This window comes from Chamaea fasciata, unplaced genomic scaffold (assembly GCF_029207755.1).
Source record: "Chamaea fasciata isolate MVZ Bird 193981 ecotype frontalis unplaced genomic scaffold, bChaFas1.0.hap1 SCAF_9, whole genome shotgun sequence".
NCBI lineage: Eukaryota > Metazoa > Chordata > Aves > Passeriformes > Sylviidae > Chamaea > Chamaea fasciata.
In genome coordinates this window covers 13,690,610-13,715,491 of record NW_027094094.1, presented here as the reverse complement: position 1 = coordinate 13,715,491, position 24,882 = coordinate 13,690,610, and the positions used below count along the sequence as shown (strand labels likewise).

The 24,882-nt window shown below is 58.4% G+C and overlaps 1 protein-coding gene across 3 annotated transcripts in view; it reads left to right on the top strand.

Moving 5' to 3' along the window:
• Nucleotides 1-24,882, top strand: part of LDB1 (LIM domain binding 1) — a 25,147-nt gene extending 265 nt beyond the window's left edge. For 2 of the 3 annotated variants that reach the window (XM_066191075.1, XM_066191077.1), the window contains 10 exons: nt 19,567-19,669; nt 20,270-20,314; nt 20,539-20,614; nt 20,844-20,946; nt 21,146-21,318; nt 21,553-21,675; nt 21,849-21,932; nt 22,236-22,359; nt 22,799-22,947; nt 23,310-24,882. In XM_066191075.1, the coding sequence (XP_066047172.1) occupies nt 19,567-19,669; nt 20,270-20,314; nt 20,539-20,614; nt 20,844-20,946; nt 21,146-21,318; nt 21,553-21,675; nt 21,849-21,932; nt 22,236-22,359; nt 22,799-22,947; nt 23,310-23,540 (1,211 nt within the window). In that variant the 3' untranslated portion in view covers nt 23,541-24,882. Of the gene's footprint in view, nt 1-19,566; nt 19,670-20,269; nt 20,315-20,538; nt 20,615-20,843; nt 20,947-21,145; nt 21,319-21,552; nt 21,676-21,848; nt 21,933-22,235; nt 22,360-22,798; nt 22,948-23,309 lie in introns of those variants that run through there. The other variant, XM_066191076.1, reaches the window with a different exon arrangement.

Below are 24,882 nucleotides of genomic sequence, written 5' to 3'. Positions count from 1 at the left end.
GGGCTGGATCTCCTAAGAATGGGCTCTGGGATCCGGCTGTGGGCAGGGGTCCCATGGTGTTTGGGTCCAGCTGTGGGGTTCGGTCCCCTAAGAATGGGCGTTGGGGTCCGGCTATGGGGTTGGGGTCCCCACTGCATTGATGTTACTGTCCTGCTTTGGGGCTGGCATCTCCAGCTACAGGACTGGGGTCTTTATGGCATTGTTGCTTGGTGTCTCCATGGTATTGCTATTGGGGTCTCTATGGCATCGGTGTTTGGTGTCTCTGTGGCATTGGTGTTGGGGTCTCCTTGGCATTGGTGCTTGGTGTCTCCGTATCATTAATGCTGGGGTCTTTAAGGCTGTGGTGCTGGAGTTCAGCTATGGGGATGGGTTCTCCATGGTATTGGTCCCTGCGACTGCATGGCATTGGTGCTGGGGTCTGGCTAGAGCTGAGGTCTTCACGGCGTTGGTGAAGATGGCTGGGGTCTCCAGGACATTGGTGCTGGCATCTGGCATTGGTGCTGGGGTCTCCGTGGTATTGGTGCTGGGGTTTGGTTATGGGGCTGGGTACCTGGGGCATGGCTGCTGGGAGATGACTACAACACGGGAGTTTTCAGTGTAGGTGCTGAGGTTTGGCCATAGTGCTGGTGCTGGGGATAAGCTATGGGTGTGGGGACAACAATATGCTTATTGCTATAAGCAAGGTGTGGGGACTGGAGTCCTAGTCACTATGGTGTGGCTGTCAGGTCCAGCCATGGGGATGGGGCCCCCATGGTATGGGCTGTTGGAATCCAGCTGAAGGGCTGGAGTCCCTAGAGCGTGGACGCTCAGGTCTGACTGTGGTATTGGAACCCCATGGCATGAGTCCTGGGGTCTGGCTGTGAGGCATGGGTGCTGGGATGTGGTTGTGAGGCTGGACTCCGTGGCATGGGTGTTTGGGTTCCTATGGCATGGATGCTAAGATCTGTCGGACTATGAGATCTGAGACCCAAGAGCACATGGATGCTGGTACCAGCCTGGAACTGGGACCCCACAGGCAGAGTGCTGCAGGGGCATTGGGCAGGCATTCAGATGGCACTGTGAAGAGTGACCCCAAAGTGCCTCGGTGGCCAGGGCAGTAGGTCTGTGGGGTGCCACAGCTCCCTGTGTGGGTGTGAGGCAGTGTCCCTGCAAAGGTTTGGCAATGCTGCTGGTGGACATGGATGCTGTCTGGCCCCCCACCATGGCCACTGTGAGGTGTCTTGCAGAAGATCTTCTTCCTAGTTCTGGAGCCTGCAGGCTAGCAAGGCTGCAGGACTGTATAGGAGGTGTGATGAGTTGGTGAGATCTCAGCACCGGGGAGGGTGCTGCCGCAGGGATACTCATCTGCATACCTGGGCTTGGGGGCAGGTTTGGGGCAGCTGGCCTGGCTGCATCGCTTGCTGCTGTATGCAGAACGTTGCTGTGCCAGGAACAAGGCATGGCAGGGGTCTCGGAGGGCTGCTGGAACCTTGTCCAGCACCAGGTCCCCGTGGCACTAGCCAGCAGATGGGGAGCCAAGTTTGGGGAGCCCTGGGGAGGGGGTTCTGCCATTTCCCTGGGCATCTGGCACAGGGGGTCCCTGTGGGGGGACAGCGGGGACGCTCCTCGGCTCAGCTCCCGTGGCAGCATCCCTGTGGTCCCGAGAGAGCCTCCTGCCAGGCCAGAACCCCATGCTGGGGGGCTCCTGGAGGCAGTGGGGCGCTGTGACAGCACACGGTCCCCGTGCCTCCCCCGGAGCCGCCTCTGCCGAGGGGTTTGCAGCTGAATAATCGGGGTGGGGAAGGGGTGCCCCTGCGCGGCGGCCCCCCGCCCCTGCGCTGCCTGCGCCTCGCCATCGTGTTTCTATGAAGGCAGGCGGCCCCTTCCCCCATCCTCCTCCTCCTCCATCTCCCACTGGAAGCTGCCAGAGCGCTGCTTCCTCAAGCAGAAAGTCACGTGAACCTCCCTGCGAGCCAGGCCGAGCAACCACAGCACCCGCCCCGCAGGCACCCCTCACCGCGGGCACGACACCCCCCCTCCCGACACCCCAGCCTTGGCGGGGTCTCGCCTCGGCCGGCCGAAGGCCTGGGGACGGCCAACGGTGGGGCCCCGTCCTGTTCCCCAGGAGCTGGCCCCACGCCACTGGGAATGTCATCGGCATGTTGGTGGGCGCAAAGAGGGGGGGCCTCCCTCGGTGCCGTGGAGCCGTGGGGTCACCCCTCACCTGGGACTATCCCTGTGGATAGCTTCATGTGTTGTGTCCCCTCCACGCCGCCCCTCCCGCTGCCCCAGGGCAGGGAGGACACGAGGCTGCCGTGCAATGTTCGTGTGCCCCCCGCCTCTTCCCCCGCTCCCCCGCCGGGGCTGGGTGGCACATCCAGAGCCTGCGCCCCCCTCCCCCTTCCCCTCCCCGGACTGTTTATCGGAATATAGAAAAAACAAGCTCTGCCGCTGGCCTCCCGCCAGCCAGAAACATTTAATGAGCCGCTCTGCCCAGGCTGCTCTTCAGGGCTGCATTAACTTGGAGGAGTTTCCTGCTTGGGAGCTGCTGCCGGGGGGGTGATTTGGCTGCCCCCCTTCCAAGTTGTGCCCTCCCAGAGGGATGATGTACTCCTTGCCATCCCTGGGGGTGCATCCTGCCCCACTGCAGCTCCTCTCGCACCCCTCCAGAAATGTTTTCCTGATCCTTTCTTCCCCTCTGCAAGAGCTTTGGAGTAGGGAGGCTGCTCAGCTGGGAACCTGATGCACTCTTGTGCCCGAGGATGGTGGGGAGCTGCTGGGGTCAGTGGAGGGCTGAGAGGGGCTTTGCCCCCCACTTCAGATGTGGAGAGGTGTGCAGCAAGGGCCTAATGGACTCAAGAGTGGAGGTGGCAGAGGCTGCTGGGGCAGCAGCTGTCTGGTGCTGGTGCCGGTGGTGCTGTGCCCAGGGCTGCTTGGAGCAGGGCCGGCAGACAGGTTTTGGCATCCAGACCCCAGCGGGGCCCTGACCCCTGGGGGCACCTCTCACTCTCCCAGCATGCTCTGCACTTTCTTTCTTAATTGTTTTTATTATTATCATTATTTTTTCCCCTGTAGTGTTGGTGTCAGTGCAGAGGGGGAGGAGGGGAGCAAACCGGAGTGGAGCTGTTCTCCCTCCCTGCAGGGCTGGCTCCAGCTTCATGGCAGGGAAGCAACTTTCCCAAGGTCAGCACCTTCCCCAGGACACCTTACAGAGAACCAGCCTGTGCCTCCCTCTGGCAGGAGGGAGACCTTCCCAAGCCACATGCTTCAGGTCCCGGGATGGACATGTCCAGCCAGGGCACGGCCCATTGCCGTATCCCTCCCTTCTCCCGAGCTGGCGCCGTGCATCCCCCACCGTCACGAGGCCGAGCTGTGCCACATGCCTTCTGCGACAGATGCGCTGGGAAAGGGATGGCGGCGAGCGGGCTGAGTGCCGCGGCGGGGGGGCAGGAAGCCCTGACCTGTGTGGGCTCTGGCTCCCAGATACCCCCAGGGGTGCCTGGCACCTTGGGGTGCCCCTGGGCCTGTTGGGGAGGAGAGGAGCAGTAGGGGTCCCGAGGCCTCATGGTGTGTGTCAGTGTGCTCTATTCCAGGCTTTCTTCATGTTACCAGTGATGTTGGAGTGAAACATGTTATTTGTCCTGTCCCCCTCAGCAGCTAAGAGGCTGACACTAGATATTATGTGTGCTGTGTTGCCTGCCCACTTCTGGCATGCTGTGGCAGAGTCAGGATGGGTTTGTGGCTGTCTGGTGCTCAGCAAGGGGATTCCTCAGGGGTCCTGTTGCTGTTGTGAGGTACCATCGCAGCGCTCCTTGGGGCCAGTGTGAGCTCACCCAGGATTTGCCTGGAGAATCCCGGATGGATTAGTGCCACTCCAGTTGCCTGCGGGTTCAGCACTGTGTATTTGCACTGGGCCTCAGGTTTATTCCAGGAATGTTGTTACCTGCTCAACACAAACTGCTGTGAAAACTACTCCACGGGGAGTGAGGGGATGTCCCTGGGGGATGGGACCTTCAGGGCAGGGAGGTACTCTTGTGACCCTGGAGGGCTCGTGGCCAGGAATGCACTGGCCAGGTGGCTGTGTGCCCCTAGGCAGGGCAGGAACTGAAGCAGCTCAAGTGTCCCCTGCCCATCCCTTTTGTGTCAGATCACTCGATTTCATGCCACCCTCTCCCCCACTCTGCTCTGGGATTCTCCCGCCATATCCATGTTGCTAGAACACGCGAAGCATAGGTTCTGCATGGAGTGCCAGGAGTGTGCTGGGACACTTGGGAGCATGGTGCCCATGCCCAACAGCTGTCAGTGTGTCCTGGTGCACCAGCTGCACTGTCGGTGAGAGCCCCCAGCTCTGTGCAGGGTGACACTGGGCCCTGGGGCTGCCGTTGTGCACGGTGTGGATGCACCCCTGGGCCTGGGGAGCCGTGGGTGTGGGGACAGCTCCCGGGTGGTGGGGTGCAGGCAGGATGGGGCTGGGTGACCGTTATCAGCTGCCCGCAGGCTGCAGCTGTGGTTTCCTGCCGGTGCCGGGGGGAGGGTGCTGGGGAGCAGGCAGGGCTGCCGGGGGGCTGCTGGGCCCCACATGGAGCAAGGATAGTGGCAGCTATCTGCCCCTCTTCCAGGGTCTTTGGTGGGGAGGGTTAGGGTGGCTGCAGCAGAGGTGATGCTGGCAGGTTTTTGGGAGGTTCACTGCTGTGTGCTCATGGGGGTGTGGGAGAGTGGGCTGTGCACCAGTGTTGGATGTTGCTTTTGAGCCGGTGTTCTGGTGGGGCTCAGGAGTCTCCAAAGCTGTCAGACCAGCCTCCCAGTGCAGCTCAGCCCCTTCTCTCCTGGGCAGGTCATGGATTGGGATGAACGTTAAACCTGAGGCGTAATCTCCGCTGTGGCAGGCGCTGGCCCCTGTCCAGCCGTGATCCGCCCTTGCCCGCAGGGCGACCGATAACACCCTGCCTGCACCCCTCTGCTGCCCTTCCTTTGGGGGGCCCTGTGGGATGGAGGTCCTGCCCTCCTTTTCAGGGTCTCTCTCTGCCCTGGCTTTGTAGAACCCAGAGGCAGGTAGCAGAGGTTACCCTGCACCAAGGTGACGGTGCCTATGCCCCAGGATGGCCCCATGGTGAGAGGGTGGCAGGCAGGGACTGGGAGGGCCCCTACTTTCTGCAGGAGCAGCAGCCTCAGGCCCTATACTACACACCAAGGGACAAGTGGTGTGTATGCAGCCAGGTTTCTGCAGTTCAGCCCAGGTGGCTGGACATAGTGCTTGCAGCCCAAGCCAGGCTGGGACATTGGTGGTGTTGGGATGCTGGACCATTCTGCAGCCGCCAGTTTGCCAACCTCTGCTCTGCTATGTGCACTCTCCTCCAACCAGGGTCTTGTGCAGCCTGTGGGTCTCCCTTCCAGGGCAGGGGTTGCCCCTGCCTGCTGTGAGTAGCTGCGGGGCGGTGGGTGCCAGCTTTTGCCCACACCAGCTCTTGCCTCCTCTCTGGCAGCCCATGGCAGCTCGTGGCATTGCAGGCACGCAACTCTGCTGGGCATGGGGCAGGTCCAGGCACCCCGACCTGCCTGCTGCAACTGGCCCGGGGTGAGCCCAGGGCAGCTGTGGGCAGGGGCAGGCAGGAGCACGGCAGCGGGAGCTCTCTCCCTGCCAGGGATGGCAACGCAGAGCTGCTGGAGGAGCCTGATGTGGTGCAGCGTGGCATGGAGTTGGGAATGGGGGTGCCACCTGGGTATGGGAAGTGCCAGGCTGCCAAAAGTCCTTGTGGAGGGGCATTTCCATGCTGAGGCTGGGGAGATGTTAATATGCTCCTCCCAGCTTGGTGCCCCTGCCAAATCCTTTGGGCAGCCACGGCATGCCGAGTCGCCGTGCCTGCTGCCAGCGCGTGCGCAGCAGGAGACTTGAACGCTGGCAGGGTTCCCCCTGAGAGCCCCAGGCTGCCCCCGAGAGGAGTAGATGGGGCTCTATGTCAGTCCCTACAGGAACTGGACCTGGAGCTGTGGGAGCTGCCGTCACCATCCCACCGTGGCTGTGTCCCGGCTTGGCCTAGCTGGTGGGGAGGAGGCAGCCGCTAACAGGAAGGACACGCATGTTAGCAACGAAAACAAGACAGTGAGAGGAAGCAGAAGCAATGCATTATTGATGGAGCTATTTGATGCTGCTATATTCGGAGAGCTGCTCCCGAGTGTTCGGCAGCACCGTGTAGGGGGGTGGCAGAGGGTGGGCTCAGCTGGTGGAGGGTTACCTGCTTCGAGTCAACCATGTATAGCCGTGGCCCTCCCTGTAAGATGTCCCTTACCTTCTCCCAGGGGAGCTTTCAGCGTGGGAGGGCACAGTGACATGTCAGTACCAGGAGGGATGGCAGCCTTAGTTGGTGGGGGTTTGGTGGGTAGCTGCTCCTGGCTATGTTAATCTCTTATGGATGCCAAGGGTCCTCTGTGGCTTGGGAGACGAGTGGAGGGAATGGAGGGGGACCAGGGTGCTCTCCCACCAGGGCTGAGTTCTTGGAGTTGCAGGGCTGAGTGTTGAGGATTCTGCTTTGTTTTCTCTTTGAAGCAGAAGTGCCTGTCCCTTGGAGGGTAGATGGTGTTCTTGGAGGACGGAGGGGAGGCGCAGGGTGCTGGGGCTCTGCAACCATGCTGCATGTTGCCCCCTCCCTGCTGTGGGTTCCCAGGCCAGGAAAGGGGCTATAAAACGAACCATTCTTGTAACATGAGAGAATCCACCTGGAGGCTCTGGTGGAGCCTTAAAACCCTGCAGCTCTGGCAGGCTGGCCCTGGGCTTCTGCAGAGGAACTGGGGCTCACTGCTGTGGGTGGCCATGCTGGGGCTGAGCTCTTGCAGGACGTGCATTGTCTCAGGAACAGCACAGGAATGCTGTGGGGCATTTCTCTGGTGCTGGTGCCACAGGGAAAGCCCCTTCTAGCAGGACATGCCAGAGCTTGCTTGTGGACTGCACCTTCCCCTTGGAGCCTGCGGGCAGCCCGGTGGTGATGAGGCCACACCAGAACAAGGTGTGAGGGTGCATGCCCCGTATGAACCTCATGCACTCTGGGGTTCTGCACCCCACTGTAACCTTTCTCCACGTCCTCTTGTTTTGGAGGGGATGGGCACCAATGCATGTGCTTGGTTGCTGCTTGTCCACTGCTTGCATACTCAGACTGATTTCTCTGTCCCGTGCAGGATGCTCAAGATGTGACCCTATAACTTCCCATCCTGCTCTGGCAGCTTTCCCCCAGTGCCTTGGTTTTATTTCTGCCTCTGGCTGTCTGGAAGTGGTTCTGGTTTTGAAGGGTTAATCCCAGGAGCCCCCAGGATCTGCTGCCTGCCTGGTATGACTCACCATGTAGTTTCCAGCCTCCCCCAAACCTCCTCTGGAGAGATGGAGCTGTGGCTTCTCCAGCCAAAAATGGGGGCCCCTGCTGCCCCAGAACTCCCTTTTTATCTGGTCATGCATAGCTTTAGGGGGGAGAGAAACCCCTCCTTGAGAAGCAGGGAAACGAAGCATTTTTCTGTTTGAAGGATGGTAGGATTTGAGGGGTTGGCTCTTGTGTTCTGGAAAGGAGGGTGCTCCAGGATGCATGTTGTGCTGCACTGCTGAACACTGCATCTGCATGCAGTGCAATGGTGCCCAGCTCTGGCTGCTATTTGGACAAGTCCATGAAGTTTGGAAGTGCCAGGCCAGTCTGTCTCCTGGTGCAGGCTGTGCTGTTTGCAGAGCTAGCAGATTTTTATTATTATTTTTTATGTAAGCGCGTGTCCGTGTCCCTGCTCTACGCCTGTGTTTGCCAGGGCCCCGGCTGAGTGTCAGTGTGAGCACGCCCTGCCTCCTGCCCTGCTCCCCTGGGATCCCTCACACACACTCTGCAGGCACACCAAGGCATGGCCACGGGGATCAGAGAGACCTGGCCATCCACTGGCTATCATGGTCCCCAGGGGGCTCTTCCCATCCGTTTGCCTGGGATGTATCCCTATGCTCAGTCCTGCTCCCAAGCTGCTACCGGCTCCCTGGGCTGAGAGCTGTCCTGGGTGTTGGATCACGGCTGGACTTTGGGGAAACCAGGCAAGCATGGGGCCCTTGCTAGGGGGAGAGTGGAGGCTGCGATCTGGGGGATGCAGTGCCCTACCACAAAAACTGGGTAGCCCTCTGCTCCCCTCACAATGTGGGCATGAGCACACCGGGAGGAAGGGGGTCCCCTACACTGTTCCTGCCACACACGCTTCCCAGCTGCATCCTAGCCCTTCTGCTCTTCATCCAGCATCTATTTAATTATTAACTCGGCTATAACCATAAACAGCTGGGGCTGCTGCAGCCACGTGGACCAGTCCAGCACTGTCGTCAGAGCTGAGCAGGGACACGTGAGCAGTCCCGGAGGGCTGCTGAGCCCTGGGATAAATTGCTCCAGGCATGTTTGCTGTGGATGCACTGGGCCAGGCCATGGGACCTGGGGATGAATGGAAGCTGCTCTCTGATTCCCTGGCCATGCATTGGTGCCAGAAATCTCTGATACAGGGATAAAATGCCCCTTTTTTTCACTGTTCTGCAGTATTTTGCAGTAGCAGTGTGGTGTTGAGTGCTGGAGGATGGTTGTGCCTCATGCGTCTTTGTGCCTTGGAGTGGGAATGCGGTGCAGGTGGACTGTGTTAAATGGCCTGTCTTGGCCAGGAGGGCTGTGCCATACCATAGCTGTCACCAAGCATTGTAGCCAGGACTTTTTTTGGCTTAATGACATTGGGGTCAGCATGCTGCAGCCCCATCTCACCCAGTGCCACAAGATTTGGGCTGGCAGGAGGACAGGCAGTGAAGGGGCAGCATGCTGGAGCGCTCGCAGCATCCCTGTGCCCACTTATCAAGGCACTGACAATGTGGGTACCTCCAGCTCCATATGCCTTTCACAGAGCAGGGTGTCACAGAGGTTTTTAGATTTACAGTGAGTTTTTCTCTCTGTAAATCTGGGGTTTACAAAAAGTTTTGGTCTGTTTAGCAATATGCCTATGGAAAATGATGCTGCAGGGTAAGCCTGCAAGGGGAAGGGGAAATCACGATGGTGTGATGTAGAGCAGGACAGGGTTGGAGTCTCACTCAGCCGACGAGTGGGGGGACAGGAGTGAGGGGATGCTATGCTGCTTGTTCCTCTTCAGTGCTGGTCCCAGACAGCAAGATGGTTGGGGAGCAGGGGGCTGCCCCCAATCTTCAGGTGCAGGGCTTTGGGTGTGCACAAGCACAGAGGGGAGGACACCCCCAAAACCTCATGGATGAGGTTTTGCATCCACCATGTCTGCTCTTTTGGGCGAGGGGAAGCAAGTGTGCTTGGCAGGACCCAACTGACTGTACCTGCATTACCCCAGGGCTTGGGGAGGGGATGAGGTGTGGGCCTGGCCCTACAAGCAGGGGGATGTGGGAGGGTGTGCATGCCCCAGGCATGGGTGTACACCCAGCCGGAGCTGTGCCGGGAGGCGTTTGGGAAGGCGTGCAAATGCATGCCAGCCCATCGGGGTGAACACCAGCCCATGTGTGTGGGGTGAGCTGTACCAGCACACGTGTGTGAGTGTGTGAGTGTGTGTGAGTGTGAGTGTGTGTGTGTGTGCGCGTGTGCGCTGAGCCCATGGGCTTCCCGGCTGGGCTGGCAGCAGAGGTCTGTGCCAGCCTGACTTGCCAGGGCAGGAGCAGAAGCTGCAAGGGGCAGATGCGGGGGCAGAAGGGGAATGGGAAAAATGGGAATTTTTTTTAATAACGGAAATTTTCATAATGGAAATTTTTGTAAAATCTCCGAATTGGAAGAGATTGCAGTTTTATCAAGGAAAAGAGACCCCGGGGGGGTGATGGCTATTGCAAGCGGGAACATTTTATTTTTCATCTCCCCTCCCAAACAAACCGGTTGTGTATTTCTTTTTTTTCGTTCGAAACTGGGGGAAAGGGAAACAAGTTTCAAAAAGAAAAAGAAATCCTGAAAAAACTTCAGACACCCCGAAACCAAGCTAGGGAAAAGGTCTATTTTTATTCAAACTTTCGCAGTAGGGAAAGAATCCTTGCCCCGGCTGGTGCCGAGCTCCTCAGCGGGACGCGGCTCCCGCATCCCCATCCCGGGGAGTGCCTGTACCGGCGCCGGGCGGGGGAGAAGTCTCCGGGGACCCCCCTTCGGGCGTCACCCCTGGCCCGTGGGCCCCCGGGCGGCGCGGGGCGGGAGAGCCGGTGCGGGGGGAGCGGGCCCCGCCGCCGCCGCCGCCGCAGCCATTGTGGTCCCGGCCGCGGCGCAGACAAAGGAAGCGCCCCCGCCCCGCCCCGCGCCCCGCCCGCCCCGCCCCGCGGCGGCCCCGCGCCGCCCGCCCGCCGCCGCCGCGCCGCCGCCGGACCCCCGCCCGCCGCCGCGCCGTGAGTCACCCCGCCCCCCCGCGCCCCTCTTCCCCCCCGCGGAAGTTTCCCGGTCCCCCCCACCCCGGTGGCGGCCCCGCTCGGGCGGCCGAGGTGAGGGCCGGGGTCCCGCCTGCGCCGCCCCCGCGTCTGCGAAGTTGTGCGCGGCCGCGCCGCGCCGCCGCTCCCCACCGGGCCCCCGTACGGCCCGGGGTCCCCGCGGCAGCCCCCTGCCCGCCCTCTGCTCCCCCGGCCCGGCTTTCCCTGTCCCCAGCTCCCCTCTCCCTCCTCGGCTCCTCTCTCCATCCTTACCCAGTTCTTCTGTCCCTCATCCCTCCCCGGCTGCTCAGTGCATCCTTGGCCCCTCAGCTCGTTTCCTCCCCTCCAGCTCCCATGTCCGTCCTCCCCCTCCCTGCGTGTGGTGTTCCTCCCCTCCCCTGGCTCCCCTTTTTTTCCACCACGTCTTAGCTTTTGGAGCAGCACTCCCAGCCCGGTGGGGTGGTGCCAGCAGCCCCCATGCCCTGCTGTGCCCTGGTCCATCCCAGCCTGCAGCTCCCTTTGTTCTTCTCCGGGTTCCTTCCCCTGCCGAAGCCCCTTGACAGCTGCCCCACACCCTCCTGCCCCCCCTGTGTGCGCTGTCACGGGGTTTATGGGGCCGGTGCCTGGCTCTGGGGGCTGCCCACCCACCACACCTCACTGCTTGTTGCAACTTCATCCTTGCTTGCAGCTCAAAGGGTCCCGCCAGCCTCCCACGGGTGCCTCAAAGGGAATAAAAGGTCCAGAGGTGTAAACACATGAGGGCCACACATCTCTCAGAAGCTGCCCTGCCGGGTGTCCAGGCTCAGGGTGCCAAAGGCACAGGGGGCTCATCTTCCCTGGCAGACAAAGCACTGGCATGACCTGGGCAAGCCAGAAGTGGGGACCAAGCTGAGGGTGAGCGCAGCATCCTCAGGAGTGGGGAAGACTCAGCAGCTCCAGTTTAGGAGTCAGTGTGCATGCCAGAGCTGCGGAGGGGTGTCTTAGCTGGGTGGGCGTTTTCCTGGAGCCCCTTTTGCAGAGACTGCTGTGGTAGGCTGCCCTGATCTTGGGTGGCTGGCCTAGTAGTCCCTGCCAGCCCGCTGCTCTGGATGATGGGTGATAAGCCCTACTGGAGCTCCCTTGGCTTGGGCAGCCCCCAGTCCCATCACTGCAGCCTTAGCTGGCAGAAGCCAGGCACCATGTCAGGAACCTGCTGAGCAACTGCCAGCCCTGGCCAAAGCCAGTGCCGCAGCAGGAGCCAAAACCAGAGGTGTCAGCCACTCCCAGGGTGAGATGTGAGCAAAGGGTTCCAAGGCTGTGGGGTCTAACAGGGAGCCACCTTCTGGGGGCACATGGTGTGCACTTACCCCAAGCAAACCATCACCTGCTTTCTTCTCACCAGGAAGGTCTGAGCCTGCTTGAGGCTGGGTCAGGCAGGTGTGAGAGCAAACACCCTGCCCCGGGGTCTTCCAGTTGTTCTCCACATGCTTTCAGTAGCACCTTGTCTGAGCAGTTTTGTAGCAACTCCAGTGATGGTCAGGTATCAGCTCTTACTGCTTCTTTTGCAAGTATGGGTAAATACCAGTGTCCTTGTCCTTAAGTTTTGGAGTGTTCACATTGTGGGGGAATAATGGTTTTCACTAAAGTAGAACTGAATGTGGTCTTTCCACTCCTGATGCTGTTGAAATCCCAGGTTTGTGATCTGAGCACTCCTTAAAGACTGAGTAGTGCTGAGCAGAATGATGCATAAGTTGTGTTGCTTCAAAGAGGAAAACTTGTGACCAAGGGGGACAGGCTGGTGCTGGAAGGTTTGGTGACACAAAGGTTTTGCTGTCTTTGGTGACTTTTCCCTTCACCAGGTGCAGGTCACAATCTTCCATGTAAAATAGGAAAAGGGCAGTGAAAAGCCAGAGAAGTTCAGTTGAAGCAAAGGTGCCCCAGGCTGGGGACTTGGAGCCTCTTTCAGCTTCTTTTCGGAGAGCTGTGATAGCTGGCGACTCTTGAGCTTGCCCAGCCTCTCAGAATGTGGGAGCAGAGGATGATATGGACTAGACTGGCCCCAGGACTGTTCCATGGCTGGCAGGATGGCACCAGTGCTTGGCCCAGAGTGGTCTATCTCAGCGTGCTTTCTTTCATGTGCTTGCAGCTCTGCACTGGTGTGAGCTTGACATCTGCATTAACAATATGAACCTAAAGTCCTGTGTGGTGGCAGAGCAGGATAGCACTTCTCCTGGCCCTCCCCTTGGAAACCTCCTGCCCTCTGAGTAATCTGGGGACAGAGTGCTCCTGCTCTTGTTTGCTCCGTGTGTGTTTGTCGGTTGTGACGCTTGCCGCAATGAGGTTTGCTGCCCTGTGGCTTGCTGTTGTTTCGGGTGGAGCTGTAACCAGGGATGCTGGGGTAAGAGGGTTTCCCTGGGGTTCCTCATGCCTTCAGGAGCACCAGGCAGGTGTGCTTGACCATACCCTGTCCTTTTGCTTCCTGGGGTTTTGGCCCCGTCCTGCCCTGGTTGTCCAAAGGGCTGACGCCAGTGGCAGCACGTGCTGCCGGTGCAGTAGTGCTAGTCTAGCAACCGCTGCATTAGCTCTGTCCCCAATGCTGCTGGAGCCTGCCTGTCCCTCCTTCAGCCGCTCCCGTGTTGCCACTTAACCAAGTACTGAGAAGAGAGAAGTTCTTCCTGAGCAGGAGGGCAGAGGCTTGCCCCGGCGGCTCGAAGAAGCAGTGGAGGTGCTTTGTAAGCTGCACTGAGTAGGTTCCCGCCATGCTCGCACTGTCCCTCCTCTCCATGGGCATCTGTGAGTGGTCCAGACCTTGTGGCAGGCGCTGCACGGCGGCGTCATGGTTTGCCCCCGGGCGCATGCTGCCCCAGCGAGGCGAGCTGGATCCTCGCGGCGGGAGTTATCCAGCTTTTTCCCCCCTCCGGAGCGGGCTTCTGGCCGGCTGCCAGGGCTGCGGGGCTCCTCCTAGGAGGCAACATGGAGCAAGCAAGGCGGCCGGCGGCGGCGGGGCCGCCGTCTCCGGAGACTACGCGTCCCAGCGTGCAGCTCTCGGCGCCGTTGGCAGCGGCAGGGAGCGAGGGGGAGCGGAGCGTTGCATCCCGGGATCGCAAATCTCCATGCGCCACGTGGGGGCTGACAGCCTCCTGCGCTCCGAGGCAGCAGCACTGGGGGTCCTGCCAGCCTGGAGGATCGCTGTGGATGCCCCTCTCTCGGTGTAAGCACAGGCCTCAGCCTCTTGCTGCCGCTTCCTTGCACTGTGACTCTCAGCTCCAGCTGTCCCGGCCACATCTTGTCCCTGTGGAAGGCTGCCCTGAGCAACAACCCCACAATATCATGCAGAGCTGTGTAGTTTTGCTCCACCATATGCGTGGCAGGCAAGCAGCTGTGAGCAGGGATGTTGGCTTCATGTTCTGCAGGGCCATAGGCATGGTTAGCTATAAGTGAATTTTTCTGTTGCCGCAGAGCCTAGAAAACCTTTGATTATGAAAATCCTAGTTTGTCAGGAGGCTTTTATTCTAGGTATGCTGACCCGGGGTTTTTTTTCAGCCCCATGGTTCCCACACGACATTGTTCATTTGTTTGCCAGTGCTGCACCAATGCATGCTGCAGGAGGGATGTGAGCCTGGTTGCTGCAGGGTGGTAGGGCCCCAGGGTAAAGGGGTCTGGGAGAGGGGGAAAGTGTCTGAAAATGTGAAAGGTGCATTCCTGAGGCTGAAACTGACAGTGTTTGATTATGGATCATCTTTGAGACAGTGAACTGAAAGGAGTAATTAGGGACAGTGGGATATTTCCCTGAGAGTTGCAGGAAATGACTGCCTCGTGGTAAGTTGATAGTAGTGGAGCTGAAACTGGGTTATCTGTGGGATTGCATCTGGGGCTTGCAGCCTTGGACGTGATTCAATTTTCTGGCTGTTTTGCAATTGGCAGGGTGTGCTTTTCTCCCTTTTTCCCTCCTGGAGAATTCCCTGTCTACGTGTCTGAATCATTTGAGGAACAAAACGGGAAAGAGGAGACTCCTGCTGTCTCTAGGTACTGCAGGGCAGTGCAGTTCCCTGGGGCCCCAGCCGAATGCCAGCTCCAGAGTATACCTTTGTGGGAGACCCTGGTCCCTGGCAGAGCTGGCACTGTCGGACTATGCTGAGCCCTGACCTGAGGCCATGACCACATTCTGGCCAGGTTCTCCTCACCTGGTGCTTTCTGATAGCACTGCTTTGCAGGCTGCATCAAAATTGTCACTTTGTAGTAATTAGCTGCAGGTAATTATCCCTTCTCTGGCTGTCCCCCTAAATTTGTAATCTGATCTGCAGTGAAGAGCACCCTTGGGTTCAGATGCTTTGTGTACTGCTATGGGGGACTTTTGTACTAATATTGCAGGATGTGACCTGGGGCTGGGACACCATGCACAGCCACGTGGTGTGGTGTGGGCAGGGAGGCAGCTTGTGGTCCAGATAAGCTCTGTGAACGGCTTGGATGTGCAGCTTGGTGAGAGAGTAAAAGTGAGAGAGTAATCCCTGCATGCAGCCAGGCAGGCAGCGATGCGGGTTTTGCCTTTGGACAGGTCAGGGCCAGGCAGTGTCTTGGCTGGGATCAGCCTCTGGATGCTGCTGAGTCTGTGGCACATGGTCTCCTCCAAAAGTGGTATCTCCTCTTCCCTGGAGAGCCCAGCCTCCTGGAAGCTTCAACTTCATCGGTTCTGCATTTTTGAAGCAAACGGGTCTTCTGCAAGTTGATATTGTCACTGATAATGTCTCAGACCATATCTTGGTGGGTTCCACCTGGGTTCCTGTGGGCTTAACAACAGCACTGGAGTTTGGAACTGGCCTCTCAATCTCCTCTATTCCAAAGATAAGGAGAAAGAAGAGGTGAAGGCAGGCTTCTGGGGTCAGACCACGGACTGCTCCATGTGCCTCTGCCTGTCCCAGTCACTCTGAATACTTTGTGTTTGCCTCCCAGCCCTGCCAACTTTCCGGACACCAGGCACTATCGCTGGGCAAAACCACGTGAATTATTTGAGACGCTGCCCTGTCCCAGATAGTACCCTCATGCCAATGGGACTGGCCTGGGAAGATGTATTTCTTCCCGCTATCAGGGCTCCCACACCCCATCGAGGCAGCCCCGCGAAACAATGCCGCTATTTACACTTTAAAGCCTCGTTAGGCAGCCAGGAAACCGGCATGGAGCATGCCGGGAAGCACCGGCTGCCTCTAGCGAAGGCTGGCCTCTCTTCTTCCCGGGCTGCTGGGAGGAGCAGGACGCTCCTCGGCTGAGCTGTAACCGTGCGGCCCCTTTCAAGCCCCACTTCTTCATTTTTTTTTCATCATTTATATTTTTCGCTTCTGCCTTGCTGGTGAGCATTGCTGCTTGCACAGAGAGCGCACTAGCTGCCCAGACAGGGATGGCTCCTGTCTGGTAGGGGGGCACCGATTCCTGTCAGCGGCCACAGGTATAGGAGGAACAAGATGTTGATGCTGCTTTGCCTTTGTCCTCAGCAGTTCTTTGCTCTTTGATGGGGAACTGAAGTTATGGGAGTTCAGCCAGAGACTTTTCTCCCTCTTTCCACATCCCTCGCCCAGGCAGGCAGCTCCACGGTGCTGGTCTCGGCTCACAGTACCCTGCTATCTCCTGGCTGTGATGGCTCTGTGAGGTGTCCACTGTGCTTTTAGTGCCTTGGGAAATCTGATGTTCCGCAGTTCTGTGAGCTTGTGTAGGATGTGAATCATTCCTGCTCCAACAAATGCACTGGATAGAGCACTGGACGAGCTTTCCCCATAGGGCTGATAGTTGGCAAGCAGGGGCAGTAGAGGAGAAGGCATGTTGAGTGGGCAGTGCTGGGCTATACATGAGTCATGGGCAGAGCAGCTGCCTTCTGTTCCCTGGGTGGCCACCCACCTGGAGTTTACTTGCCCATGCTTTAGCGGCAGGTCTGTGGACCTGGCCTCGGCCAAGATGCTGAGCCGTGAGATCCCTTCATGGGATTCCCTTCTCCCACACTTCCACGCTGAAGAGGAGCTGTGGAGCCGCCCACCTGGCCACGAGCACTGCGCTGTTTGCCCAGACCTGCCTGGGCCAGTAGCTCACCAGCTGCAGTGTCAGCCTGGCTTTTTCCCTTGCTGAATGTTTTGTGTTGCTGGGCCAGCATCTGTGAGGAACACAGGAAGCATCTCCTGTTGCCTAGTGTTCCACAGGGGCACTGCATGCTCAGCCACCAAGCAGCATCCCTGTTTGCACCAAGCCTGCCTGGATCACCAAGCCTGCCCAGATCCTGTGCTCAAAACAGGAGGCAGAGCAGGAGTATGCAGAAACACCAGCTAGGGCCAGGCTCTGGGCTTGGCTTGGGAAGGGCCTCATCCTGCAGGTCTGTGCCACTGCACCTGGCTGGACAGGGCTTGCAGGCAGCTGGGCAGTGTGAAGGAAAGAGGTGGTGATGGAGGGATGTCCCAGACCAGGCAGCATGACCTGTGTGTGAGTAAAAGTTGGTGTTTCTGCTGCTGTAAAGTAATTGTGTTAATTTCTGTGATGTGTGTAGTGGGTCTACAGTGAATGTAGAATTCGGACAGCTTGTATCAAATCCTAAGGCTGTTGTTAGTGTTATTTCAAGCCACTGAATCCAGTGACATATTTTACGCTGCATTAAAAATAATAGTTGGTCAAGATGCCAGTCTTGCTGAGGTCACATAACAGGCTCCTCTCCCCTCCTCTAGATTCTGACATAGGTCTCTCAGTAGAGCTCTAAAAGCAGGGCATGTCCATATTAACCTGCTGGGAAAGGCCCAGGATGGGAATGGAGGCTTGGGTAGAAATGATGACCTGGCTCATCTGCTATCCCACCTTCAGCAACAGTGAGCTAGGGAAGAGCATGAGAAGCACAATGGATGGAGCGTGATGTGTCTCCCTCGTCTCACTACCCCCAACCTTCCTGCACCCTGAGAAACAAGATGGTGACTGAGGACAGCAAGAAGCCATGGGAACTTAGTCTTCCCATGTCTCATCAGTGAATAAAAACAAAGAATTCAAGGATGAGACCTGCTGGGTCTGATTTTTTTCTGCCCTTCAGGACATGATGTCCAGAAACAAGCAGTGCTCCAGTCACTGCTGTCTCTGCCTAATGAATCAGTTTGTTTTCAACAATAATTTGGGAGTTTTGGGAAGTTTCCTATGCATTGAACATGCTTCAGTGTCATGTTGTAGAAAAACAGAATGGAGAAATAGAAATGCTGTGTTTCTAGTACAATTTGGGCTGAATTACTATGTCTGTTAGGCACAAGTTGATGTGGATAAAGCAGAAAGCAAAAACTCCTCTGCAGCAGCAACTGACCATCACTGACCTCCCTATTAATTGTTTTATCTATGAAAACATTCAGTAAGAGCAAGGGGCTGACATTGTTAGCAGCTATATGAGAAATTGTGCCATGTCCCACTTATCCTCAATGCAGGCAGACAGGAGTTGGAACAGTGAGCCATGGCTGAGTGGCTGGGCTGGCTCCAGCCCCACAGGACTGGTAGATCCTGGTGGATGCTGGAGAGAGGCTGGGTTCAGCTGCTGTGGGGAAATGTGGTGAAAAGGCCCCAAGAAAATCAAGAGGTAAAACACGTATTTCCCCTGTTGCAAGTGGGATTTCATGCTCAGGATGTGACCTCCTCTAGTTTTGACCAGCCCATGCTCAGCAGTGTGTGCAATCCCTGTGACTGCTGACTTGGGGTCCCAGATGGCTCGGCAGGGGTGAAGGTGATGCCTTGGTTATTCACCCCTATTGGCTAATGAGCTCTTTGTTGCAACAAGCTGGATATCTTGAGTCCCTGTGCTAGTGGCACTGCTTTCCTTGACGCTGGTGCTTTTTGCTGCCCTACTGTATCCATCATGGTTGAGCTGCTGCTCCGATCCTGTCCCTGCACCCTTCCGCACAGCCTGGCCGTGGAGTGGAGCCAGAGGGGCAGCGGTGTGTCTGGCGCCTCTGGGACGCTTCCCTCCGCTGCTGGGTTTGCTTTCTGCTGCACCGGGTGGCAATCCTGGCAGTTCGTGGGCGTTGGGAAGTGCCCGTCCCAGGGCTGTGTGCGGGCGGGCGGCCGATGGGGATCCCGCCTTGGCCCCGGCTGCAGCGGTGGCCCGGCATGTTCGGCTCCGGGGCCCCCGCCTGCGGCAGGACAGGGGAGACATGTCTGTGCGCGGCAGGGCCGGCTGAGCCGGTGGAGCCGGAGCTGCCTGGCAGCTCGCCCACTGCTGCGCCCCATCCAGGTCAGCCCGTCTGCCCGCCTGCCTGCCGGGAGGGAGAGAGCCGCGTGCCTCAGCAGCATCCTGGCGCAGCGTGCCGAGTCCTGCCAGCCGCGGGGCGTGCCGGGGCTCCCGCGGGGCTCGGGAGCGGTGCTGGCAGCCACTGCTCCCAGGAACCTGCCCTTGTGGTGGGAGTGGGCTGGTGAGTGTGGGAGCCCCTGGCTGCCCCTAAGGAGCCTGGATGGGGCTGGCTCTGCCCGGCATACCTAATATCTTCTGTTGGCCGCCAGGTTGCTTTTGGGATGCGTGCTGGTTTCGCACGTTGTGTGCTCCGTTGCAGACCCCATCACACCCCATGCTCCTCTATGGGCTCCTTGTCCTTTGCCCTGGTGTTGTGGTGGGCAGTGAGGCTTTGGGGTGGTTTGATCACAGCCGGGGGCTGTTGTGTTGAATCTCTCTGTCCGCCTGGATCCGGGTGGCCACTGGCCTGCCTGAGCGGCAGATGGTGGCTGCCTGGGGACCCGCCATCCATCCCTCTGGGTGATTATTCACCCGTCACCATGACGATAGAAAGGTCAGCAAAAAGATCCTGTGTGATCCCGGGTCGGTCAGTGGGATTAGGAGCAGTGCAGGAGGGAGGGCTAGGGCCCAGCCAGCCCCTCTCCAGGCTCACCAGCTGGACTGTCCCCCTCGGGCACATCCCCAGAGCCCAGCCAGCTGAGAACTCAGAAACTTTGGGTACCAGTGAGAAACCCTTGGGATGGGGTTGGGCCCCTCTGGCTGCTGATCCTGAGAGCTCAGCCTTGGCCCTGTGAGTTTCATCCTGCACGAAGGAGGCCTGGAGCTGTGTGTGGGATGAAGGGAGTAGGCTGACATCAGGGGTGAAGCAGAGGAGGGATGGGGCTATGCTGATGGAGGCTTGGCTGGTCCTGCACCCTTCTTTCTCCTCCTCCTCGCAGCAGCAGGGTGTCTCCTTGCAGAGTGCCCCGACTGACCCGTGTGCCCTCTCTCTCTCTCTCTCCAGGCTGTTCCTCTAAGTCATTCAAGCTGTACTCGCCAAAGGAGCCCCCGAACGGCAACGCCTTCCCCCCCTTCCACCCAGGCACCATGCTGGATCGAGATGTGGGGTGAGCTGGGGGCCAGGGAGGGATCTGCCATGTAGAGGACACTCTGCAGCTTGCACCCCAGGGTCAATGTGTTACACTTCCCAGCAGCAAACAGAGACTACAGTGCATGGAGTTCAGTTAGCACAAGAGCAAAGAGGGAATTGGAGCAGGCACAAGTGATAGTGGGTTGAGAATGAGTGATACTTGGAATGAAGGAAGCCTTCAGGTCCTGAGCTCTGTCAGGCCAAGCAAGCCCTTTGCCTGGCCAAGCCCCTGGGATGACAGGGAGCCCTCCCAGCTGCTGCCAAAACAGCCCCTTCTTCAATGGCTGTCCTGCCTGGCACCAGTCACTGCTGTAGAGGAGCTGGGTATGTCCCCAAGGAGCGGTTGGCTGGGTCCCAGGGGTGGAGCAGCCAATTATGTGGGATCAAAGCCCAGTTTTGGGCTACAGGTTGCCCCATGGGGCTGTCAGATATTGGCAGCCAGAGTACAGTCTGCACTGTGGGGAGGGTCTCACCTCCAGTGAGCCTGACTGCCTGCTGTAGCCAGGGAAGGAGGAGCTGTGGTGAGCAGGGAGATCCCTGCTAGCACTGACTTGCCTGCATCTCTTTCCACTGCTAGACCTACTCCTATGTACCCACCGACGTACCTGGAGCCCGGAATTGGGTAAGCATGGGGGGCTGATGTGGACCCTGCTGGGGAGGGAGCGCGTGCTTGTGGTGGGGGTGCCTTAGCAGGGCCAGCATGCTGGCTGGCTAGGGTTTGTTGGGAGGATTGCTCAGACTCTGCCAGCTCTGGAGGGGATGTGTGTGTTCCCCCTATGGGCTCAGGAGCCTTCCATACCCTGTGGCTGCCTTCCCCTCTGATGGCTTGCTGTGCTCTCTGGGCAGGAGGCACACGCCGTATGGGAACCAGACCGACTACAGGATATTTGAGCTCAACAAACGGCTGCAGAACTGGACAGAGGTAGGCATCTGGGAGAGTGAGGGTTGGCCAGGGCAGTATTTCGGCAGTGGGGGGTCCCCACCGCCTTCTCCCACATGTGGCCATGGGACAGGGCTTATCACCCCCATCTCTGAGCACTCCGCTCAGAGCACAGTCCTCTGTGGGTTGAGCATGTGGCTGCTGTCCCTGGCAGCCATTGTCTGTCTGTCTGTCTCTCCTTCCCATAACTTAGTATCTCTGTCATCCCCAGGAATGTGACAATCTGTGGTGGGATGCCTTCACCACAGAGTTCTTTGAGGATGATGCCATGTTAACAATCACTTTCTGCTTGGAGGATGGACCAAAGAGATACAGTGAGTACCAGCTTGAGCCCTCCTTCCTAAGGGCATTGCCCTTCAGCAGGAGACAGTTGTGTGCTCAGGGGGATGTGGGTAGGGTGTCAGGGCTCAGCTGTTTCCAGCCAGCAGGTATGGGGAGACTCTCTTCATGTACATTCCAAGGAACACCTCGATGAGGTTTACTCACCCTGTTTTCCTCCTTCTCCTGCTGCAGCGATTGGCCGGACTCTGATTCCCCGTTACTTCCGCAGCATCTTTGAAGGGGGCGCCACAGAGCTCTACTACGTGCTCAAGCACCCCAAGGAGTCCTTCCACAACAACTTCGTCTCGCTGGACTGTGACCAGTGCACCATGGTCACCCAGCATGGCAAGCCCATGTTCACCCAGGTACTGCCTGTGCCCACAGCTTCTGCTGCCCCTCCTGCCTTGGTTTTTGTGCCCTCTTGGTGGCTACAGTCCCACGAGGGTGTGCATTTTGGGCTCATGGGTATGGCTTCTGCTGAGACTCCTGAGAGGCAGAGGCAAGCCGCTATGAGAATGTTCCAGCAGTGGGTTCCCAGGGGATCTGGGCTGGGGGAGGCTGGGGCAGCCTGTGCCTGACCCTGTGCCCTGTCTACTTAGGTATGTGTGGAGGGGCGGCTCTACCTGGAGTTCATGTTTGATGACATGATGAGGATAAAGACGTGGCATTTCAGCATCCGTCAGCATCGAGAGCTTATTCCTCGCAGCATCCTTGCCATGCATGTGAGTACAGCTCCAGGAGTTCCCCTGGAAATGAATGACACAGGGCCGCTGAGCTCCTCAGGCTGCTGTGCAGGTTGGGGGGCCTCAACCCAGTCCCACATCGCAGGCTGGGGGATGGGGAGGGCTGTTCCCAGCATGGATGCACCTGTGCCTTCTGTCCCTCTCACTCCTAGGCACAGGATCCCCAGATGCTGGACCAGTTATCCAAGAACATCACACGCTGTGGGCTCTCAAACTCCACACTCAACTACCTCCGAGTAAGTGTGTGAGAAGAGGGCTTTGCAGCTCTGCCATGTCTTGTACTCTCAGCTGCCTGATACCTGGCTGTCCTGGGGTGTGGGTAGGCTGCAAGGCCGGCTTTGCGAAAGGGATCTTGCAGAGGGGATTTAGAAAGCTGTGGGGCAGTGGGTCTGCCGAGTCCCACAAGCTCATGGTGTGGCTTGGGTCATTGCAGCACAGCCACTGGCCTGTAGAGGTGTTAGGGTTAGGGTTATGGGGTCTCCATTTTGCTTGGGCTCAGAGCATTGCAATGTAACCCAGAGTCTGTCTGCTTTCTGCAGCTCTGTGTAATCCTAGAACCAATGCAGGAGCTCATGTCACGGCACAAGACCTACAGCCTCAGTCCCCGGGACTGCCTCAAGACTTGCCTCTTCCAGAAGTGGCAGCGGATGGTCGCTCCTCCCGGTGGGTCTCACGCTGCCTGCTGTGCTGCCTGGGAGTCTGGGACTGCCTGCTCAGGCCCTGCCCTCAGTGCAGGCTTCTCTCAGCCCCAGAGCTGTTCTTGGCCTTGTTTCATGAGGTTGGGGGTGATGAACCAGGCATTTGGCTTCTTTCTATGCTCGTCTGCCTTCCCAGTGGGGCAGAGCAGGGCTGCAGGCAGCCAGTGCTCCCTGCCTGGGGGGTGCCAGCTGCTTGTGGAAAGCAAAGCAGGGATGGAAATGTTCCTGCCCTCTCACTTGTCCTCTGGTCCTGGAGGACAGCAGAGCTGTGGAGGTGAAGAGGGACAGATAGAGCCTGGAGGGGGAGTGTGGTCCTTGAAGAAATAGGGTTTGCATTAAAGGGCCTGGGGGGCACCAGCTTCCTCTTGTTGGGACTGACCTTGTGTGTCTCCATCCTCCATCAGCCGAGCCAGCACGGCAGCAGCCCAGCAAGCGCCGGAAAAGGAAGATGTCGGGGGGCAGCACCATGAGCTCTGGTGGGGGAAACACCAACAACAGCAACAGCAAGAAGAAGAGCCCAGCCAGCACCTTTGCCCTGTCCAGTCAGGTACCTGTAAGCATCCCGTTTCCATTCTCTCTTCCTCCTCTGGGGTGGAGGGGAGGGTTCTCTGCCCTTGCCCTTGGGAGCTGCTAGGGGGAAACCCCCAGGGACTGCCTATCTGAGCCACCCCAGTTCTTCCCAGGTGATGGGGAAAAGAAGGAAGGGGTGTCCCAGCTACCTTCCCCGAGTCCCTTTGCTGTCCTGCAAGGGAGTGAGGATGTGTTTGCCCCACTCAGTGCCCAAGCTTGGTTTCTGCAGTGGAGATGAGGAAGTGGTCCTACAGCTGGGGAAAGGGGCTATGCTGATGGGAGGGGGGTCTAGCGGCCCAGGCTCCCCCCACCTCGATTATGTTTCGGGACCGTCTCCCCTTTCAGGATGTGATGGTGGTAGGCGAGCCCACGCTGATGGGGGGGGAGTTTGGGGACGAGGACGAGCGGCTCATCACCCGGCTGGAGAACACGCAGTTTGACGCCGCCAACGGCATCGACGATGAGGACAGCTTCAACAACTCGCCGGCGCTGGGGGCCAACAGCCCCTGGAACAGCAAACCGCCCTCCAGCCAGGAGAGCAAGTCAGAGAACCCCACGTCGCAGGCGTCGCAGTAACGGCCCCCCCGCCGCCCCGTGGACTCAGTCCCAACCAATCTACCTGTACATTTGCAACGGAGAGTGACTGGGAAGCGGCGAGGTACCGGGGGCGGATCAGCGCCGCATGGATGACGGGGTGCACGGCCTGGGGCGCGCGCCAGGCAGGCAGCCCCCAGCCGTCACCCCCGCCGCCTCCCCACACCCCCACACCTGCCTCCCTGACGGACCCCCAGGGGTGGGTGACGGACCCACCCAGGGGTGGGTTTCCGGGGCCGTAGCTTCATTATTCCCCCTTCGCTCCTCTTTTCTGCTTCTTGCCCAGAGAGCTTCTCATCCCTGTCCCAACATGTCCAACCCCTCCCTGCTGAGTTGAGGGGGAATTAGTGGGGAGGTGTTGGCAGCGGTTGATGTTACCAGATGCCATGTGTTGGGGTCTGGCACAGCACAGAGACCCTCCTCTTCCCTGGGCCCTGTGGCTGGTGTTTGCTGAGCAGCCACTTGCAGTGGGATTGCACATCCATAGCCCAGCATGGGGCTGGTTGGGAGGGGCAGTGATGGAAAGCCTTCCCTGTGCCTCAGGCTCTGCCGTGGAGCTTCCTCTGGCCAGGGTCAGATCCTGCAGTGCTGGGATGGTGTTGAGGATAGGGCCCGTTGCATTTTCCCACTCTCCCGCACCTTCCCCTCGCTCCCCAGAGCGAGAGCGCAGCACAGCCATGGGGGGACTCTTGTATATAGGAAGTGCGTGGTGGGGGGCTGGGGGCATGGAGTACCTGCGGCTCTGCTGGAGCAGCCGGTGCCCTTGTTCCCTGCCTGCAGCCTCTGTGTTTCCCTCCACCCTGCGTGAATCTGCCTGGGGCCCCTTTGCAACCCCTGGCTCCTGGTACCTCCTACTTTTGTCTTTTTTTAAGAAAAAAAAAATAATATTATTAAATTGTAAGTTTAAAAAAAAGAAAAAAAAATGGGAAAATACCCCCTCACCCCCTTTGCCCATTCCCCCCTCCTGCCCTGAGCCCTTTCACCCTGTCCTGACTTTTGTACAGGCTTCTTCTCTTGGAAGTCTCATTTTATATCCAGTTCGGAGAGCTTCAAACCAAGGAGAGACTTTGCAGACTTCCTTTCTAATCCCTCCAGAGGCCGGGGGGGGGTCAGTCCCCCGCCTCCCTTCTCAATGTAAATCTTGTGTGCTGTTGTCCCCGCTCCCCCCTCGGGTTCGTGTACCTCGTGCTTGTACATTTCCGCGCTGTAGACAGTGTGTACGATACTGTTCTTTCAATGTGTTATCACTAGAGCAGGTGCCTCCATTGATGTTAGGGGAAACGATGAGAAAAATAATAATTTTTGGGGTTTTTTTTTTTTTTTT